Below are 6,832 nucleotides of genomic sequence, written 5' to 3'. Positions count from 1 at the left end.
TGGATTTATATAGTTTCTTTTTGTGTTTCTTTTTTTTTTTTTTTTTTTACTTATTACTTTATAAAAAGAAAAAAAAGTGTACTTTGATACAATTTAACACATTTTGAGTATAATTTATATTTAAAACACATTAGGTAATTATACATGTCTATATTTTGTAAAGACACTTGGATGCATGGATGCATTGAGCATTATTGTTTTTTTTTAATTATTGTTTGTAACTTGAAATATGCTATATGATTGTACTCAAATGAATGTTCACAATCAACATAAAATGGAAAAAAAAAAAATAATAATAATAATTTATAATAATAAATCGCACTGACCCCTAACATTGTATATTAGCCTTTTTAATTTCAATTTAAATTGAAGTATAAAGTTAAAACTCAAAAACATTTTTTAAACCATATTATGTTTCATCTAATCTAATGTAAGTCATATTATGTCCTTTAATCTTATGTTCATCATAATGTTCATCTGATGTTTCCTTTTGTTTGGTGTCTTAAACTTCTAACAATACTTACCATCACATGACAACTCATAAGACCACAAAAAAAAAAAAAACTACATATAGACCTTCACATGAAAAACAACTAACTCATAATTTTGAGTCTGAGAAAATCATCTTGACATCACAAGATTGATTAAAAAAAATCATATTATTATAATGATAACAATCATTATTATTTATTCATGCTTCAGTGCATGCTGGGAATCCCAGCACTCTGAGAAACCTGTATCTGTGCAGTTAGTTAGATCTTACATTAAAGTTATCAAAATGTATTAAAAACCTATTATAATGGAAAAGCTGCTTTGAAATACATCACTCGTGCTCCTATTTTAGTTATTGGAACTTTCTACTAGTAAGTAAAAAAAATATATATATATATATACTGCATATATATATATAAAACACACACACACACACACACACACACACACACACATACACAAAATATTGTGAGAAATGTCTGTTTTTTTGTCCATAAAATGGAAGTCAATGGGGACCAAAACTGTTTGTTTGCACAACTAGTTACTAACATGCTTCAAAATATCTTCTTTTGTCTTCCACAGAAGAATGAAAGTCATACAGATTTGGACTGACATGAAGGTAAGTAAATGATGGCATAACTATCCCTTTATGAATCTAAGAACCATTTTCAAAGAGGATTTTGCTGCTTCAGATATCCGTCTCTGGCCATATCAGTGGCTTCCTTAGAATTGCACATTTGTGATGTTGACACTTTCTAGACAGTCTGAGATGATGGTGAGACAGTGGCTACGTTTACATGCACAATTTTTGGTTCAATAGGACTGAATTCATTCCGATTGATGAATCTGAATGTACAAGGACTGGTGGGAGGTTGTCCTGCTCCACTTCACAGTTGCCGAGTGAAAGGAGAGTTTTATAATGACAGGACACACATTTATACAACACTTTATTCAAAAGGAAGAGCCGCTCATTCCGTGCATCATATGTCATTACGCTATTTCTGCGTCATTGCACACGCGCAGTTCCTTGCGTTTCGGGGTTCAATCCGATCTAGTGCTTACATGCACTCTCAATCGTATTAGAAAAGGAATAAACCACCCCCTCCAGAAAGAGCATGCTTGACTGTAGTTTGTAGCTCGGCTCCGAATCGAAAAGCTGAATATGCGCTGCATCTGCTGCCTACTTATACTCACGCTGTGATCAGCAGCAGCTGGATGCAATAATCGCATGCCAATGTGCATTGGCTCGTTTAGTTTACACTCGAAGTAGATTGGTCTCTCTAAGCGAGATCCCAATTCGTCGGTCATCCGATGTGACGTCGAGAGTGACCGACTGAAAGGGAACTGTTGTTTCCTGTCAGACATGGACTATTTCTGTTAATAAAGGACTCAGAGCTCCATTCAGCTTTCATTGATGCAAAAACAATTGCATAGTTTTCCAAGAACCCAGCAGGACACCAAAGGAGTAATTAACAAGCTGCTAATTACCCACTGAAATGAAACGCAAAGAGGCTATGTATAAGTGTTTATGAGCGGGTGAACTGCTAAACTAATAAAATAAAACCACCTATTGTTGCCAGAGACACTGTTAAACAATGATGAGCTTGTACTCTCGTTTATAACAATTAACCATTAACCTGTGTATTGTGTGTCAAAGACAAGATCACATGCCGGAGAAGTGATCGGACGGCCTATTTTAAGACATTTATCACTACCGACATGACATAATATTCAGTGCATGACTCCCTCTTTGACACTACTTTTTCTTGGTAACCTTGATGAATGGTAACCTTTCATGACTTCAGAGATTTCTTAAAGGAAAAACATACTGGTGCCTCCAGACTTGAGAGACAAAAGAAACCTACAGAATCCTGAAAAATGTATCACCTTTTCCACAAAAATATGAAGCAGCACAACTGTTTTCAACACTGATAATAACCAGAAATGTTTCTTGAGCAGCAAATCAGCATATCAGAATGATTTCTGAAGGATCATGTGGCACTGAAGACTGGAGTAATGATGCTGAAAATGCAGCTTTGATCACAGAAATAAATTCCATTTTAAAATATGTTCAAATAGAAAATTTGAAATTGTAATAATATTTCACAATATTATTGTTATTATATTGTATAGTACTGTATTTTCTATCAAATAAATGCAGCCTTGGTGAGCAGAAGAGACTTACTTCTGAATGGTATTGTACATCTTAATTTTCTCTATTTTGGATAAAATATTAATCTAACAATTCATCATATTAGTAATATTGTGTCGTATTAGTTTTATTTTAATCACAATTTAGTGGACCTAAAAGTATATATTTGTTCTTTTAATTAGTTTTGATTGGATTTTCTGACATGAAAAACTGTCAATTCTTCTTTTTTTCTTTTTCTAGTTTGAATATTATTATTTTTTTTTGCAATATCGTTTCAATCAGTCAATGTATATTTTTCCCCCAAGGTCACTTTCCATCCTATTAGTCTTTTGTAAAATCCTACAACTAACAAAAGACATCCTCCTCCAGGAAGTGACATCACTTTTAGTCAGAAAACATCATGGATTTAATGAATTCTGTCATGTTTGAGGTATTCGCTGGTTTATAAACAACCCAGTTAAAACAAAACATTCCATCTTTTTGACAAAATGACCCCAAAAAATCTGTTCACACATGTAAGCGAACACAATCCCTCACTGAACACTAAATAATTTTAGCTCTTTATCTTTCATCCACTTAATTTTCTCAGTTATAATGAAAGTTTAAGAGAACTTGATCAAAACAGTTTGCTATATCTTATAATAGAAGCACTTGGATTTGGTTATTTTTGTGCTACCGCATAACAAGAACGGCCCGTGTCATTCAGCTAACGTTTAAACTCTGGGAAACCAGAAAAAAATCCATCCAGTAAGAATTACCTCAAACACGAGTCATGTCACTTCACTCGAGCTGCACAAATGAAATGCTAAAAAGGTCTGTTTTCCCCTCTGCTGACAGATAAGTGGAGAGCAGTGGATGGAGACGGACGGTTTCTGACCTGAGCTGCCGGTCCTTGCAGACGGCCACCATAACCAGCAGGTTGCCCAGGACGCTCATGAGCATGACCAGTGACAGGAAGCTGATGAGAGCAACCCTCTTCGCCAACCCGTTGCTGTGGGAACAGAGGGAAGACACAGACTTACTGAAAATCATTTGATCGTATGGAACGATGAAAATACTGATAAGTGTCGATTCAACAGGACTAACAATAACACAGACATTTCAGTTCCGGAAGACTGATGCATAATTGTGAGTGAAGAAATGCTTTTAGTAGTATATTTAATGCATTTAGAGCAGTGGTTCTCAAAGTGTCAGATTTTTTTATAGGTTTAAAGGGGGGCGCGACTAAAAAAGTTTGAGAACCACTGATTTAGAGTAAGTTTGATTCACTAATTATTAAATGTTGACATTTAAGACAGCTTTCGCCACCTCAATTCCCATGGAAACAGTGGCATAAAAGCACTGCCCAGGAATATAAAGCACATTGCCCACACAGAGTGATAGAAAAAGACAATTCCTGCTCATGAAGAAGATAATTTCTTTAGACATAGATCTCACAGACGTTGCTTCTAATCATTGGTGGATCAATAATGATTAGCAATGACACTTGAAACCTTTTTATTATATATATATATATTTCTACCACATGCATTCGTTTCTAGTTTAAATTTACATTCAGTTTAGATTAGATGTTAAACTGCATTGTGAAAATCATTTTCTAGTATACAGTAGACAGAAAAATCATCAAAATGCCTATTGTACCTATAAACTCTAATCCAATTCTCATTCGACGCAATGTTTTCCCTCAAGATTGACACTGACTATGTAATTGTAGGCTGAAGCCTGTTATTGTGACCGCAGGCTGGAGGAAGAGGTAACCCCCTGCCGCTCATTACAGACTAATGAACAGCAGGGAAGTTGAGATAAAACCAATAAAGAGTCGTTCAGCCGCAGAACGTTTGACACTTCTGTCATTCATGAGCTATGAAACTCCACCTGTCGAACACATAACAGAAATCGTCTCCAGGTTACGTATGTAACCATGGTTCCCCGAAGGGAACGAGACGCTGCGTCGAAACGCTACGGGAACGCCTCCAGCGTGACCACGCTCTGAATCATATGTGTAATCAGTCCAATGGATGGGCGAGACGTCACGGGCGGGGTGACGTAGCGACCAGGAAGTATAAAAGCACGTGCGGTGAAACCGGCGTCAGCTTCAGGAGTGAAGCAAGTGCTGGCAGGGATGCTGGAAGTATGGCCCTGAGACGCATCATCTCGTTCCCTTCGGGGAACCATGGTTACATACGTAACCTGGAGACGTTCCCCTTCAGGAACTCGAGCTGCGTCGAAACGCTACGGGAACGAGAATGCCCACGCCGCCAGACTTGCAAATCCCTGCCTAGTGTGGAAGAGCACAACTAAGGCGAGAGAAAAGGGAGCCAGGAATGGCTAAAGTAGGCGGGGGCCGCCCGAAGGCCAACTTCTAGAGGAGTGAGCCTTGACCCCCGAAGGAGAGGGGAGATCAGAATGCTCAAGGCTATGGAATAGCATCCTGATCCACCACTTCACCAAATAAGACTGACACACACAGAGCGCTTGCTGAATGACAGAAAGCTGACGCCGGTTTCACCGCACGTGCTTTTATACTTCCTGGTCGCTACGTCACCCCGCCCGTGACGTCTCGCCCATCCATTGGACTGATTACACATATGATTCAGAGCGTGGTCACGCTGGAGGCGTTCCCGTAGCGTTTCGACGCAGCTCGAGTTCCTGAAGGGGAACTGAACGGTTATGTGGGTAACACTTTATAATAAGTATATAGTAAGAAAGTATTTACAAATAATTTGCAAACTATTAGATTACAGTTAATAGTTATAGTTAATATATTTATAGACTATACACAAATAATTTGTTCTTCATTCATTGGCACAGTAATTAAGTGTTATTGTTTAATTATCTCATATGTAAAGAGTTAGATAATGCTTATTAATGGTAAATAGTTCTCACTTTAGATTAGGTCATGGAAAATCAGAAAATGCTTTAAACCAACTAATATTGGACATTAATTGCACTAGTATTAAGAGTTCATTAAAATGTTTACAAATACATTAGGCCAATCCCAGAAGCTAAACATTAAAATCAATCAATCAATAAAAAAAAATTACATAATGATCTCAATATGAAATACATACAAATACTCATTTGATCATGTTGTTAAAATACATCAGTTTGGATTAGGGTAGTTTTAGGGGGTAGAATATACAGTTTGTACATACATTTTTTTTTCTATAGAAAGTCCATATAAAACATGGAAACCCAACACGCATGTGTGTGTGTGTGTGTGTGTGTGTGTGTGCGCACTTAATGTATTTGTAAACATTTTTAAGGAACAATGAATATAAATGCAATTAATATACAATAAAGGCTGGTTTAAAGCACTTAATTAATGTAATTCCGATTTTCTGTGACTAAAGTGAGAACTAGTTACTGTTAATAAATTGTTAGCTTAAAAAACAAACAAACATAAAAAGCATTATCTAATTTTTACATATGAGCAAATTAAACAGTAACATGGTCATTTATTGTGACAATGAATGAAGAACTCACTATTTGTAAATAGTGTGTTATTGTATTAACTACAGTTTATAAATTATTAATTAGCTATAAACTAATAGTTTGCAAATGATTTATAAGTGCTTTGTTACTGTATATTTATTATAAAGCATTACCGTTGTGTTGATTTTGCTGCAACTTTTCTGTCACGTCTGGTAAATTTCTTGTTTAAAGAAACATATGATAATAAATCAGACAAGACAGTGTGAACTTTATGACCATTACTTAGATTTTTCACTTAGATCTTCTATTTCCTGTGACAATATATTGTTTGTTTCACAAGTTGATATAATTCTAGAGTGAGATACTGTAGGTTCATTTGGTGTGCTGTCAATTATGGCGGGGCTCCAGACTACTGGAGTAAAGTAAAAAATATAAATATACGGATAATTTAATATTATAGGTGCTAAGAACTGAAGCAGGAGACTGTCACGTGTATGTTCCCGTTGAGTTCCTGTTTTCCTTATTTGGTCCTTCCAGTTCCTTTTCACAGTATTAGTATCACCTGTTCCTTGTTATTAGTTATCCCCATCACCTGTCTGCCCCTCGTTATCTACCGTATTTAGTTCTAGCCCGTTCAGTTCTCCCTGGTCTGGAATTGTATGTTGATGTCTTCTCCTCGTGCTACGTGTGATTCCCTGTGACAAGAATAAATCCCTTTGTTTAGTACTCCTGGTCTCCTCGTTCCTCGTTCCG

The 6,832-nt window shown here is 36.3% G+C and overlaps 1 protein-coding gene across 1 annotated transcript in view; it reads right to left on the bottom strand.

The window, feature by feature from the left end:
• LOC107662017 (5-hydroxytryptamine receptor 4-like) overlaps positions 1-6,832 on the bottom strand; it is a 123,934-nt gene that overhangs the window by 70,677 nt on the left and 46,425 nt on the right. Inside the window, exon 3 of the mRNA XM_016451868.1 lies at positions 3,522-3,635. Within this exon, the coding sequence (XP_016307354.1) occupies positions 3,522-3,635 (114 nt within the window). The remainder of the gene's footprint in view (positions 1-3,521; positions 3,636-6,832) is intronic.

Source organism: Sinocyclocheilus anshuiensis, unplaced genomic scaffold (genome assembly GCF_001515605.1).
Source record: "Sinocyclocheilus anshuiensis isolate Anshui unplaced genomic scaffold, SAMN03320099.WGS_v1.1 scaffold535, whole genome shotgun sequence".
In the NCBI taxonomy this organism is placed as follows: Eukaryota; Metazoa; Chordata; class Actinopteri; order Cypriniformes; family Cyprinidae; genus Sinocyclocheilus; species Sinocyclocheilus anshuiensis.
The sequence above is the reverse complement of the archived record's forward strand: the minus strand, read 5'-3'. Positions and strand labels throughout refer to the sequence as shown.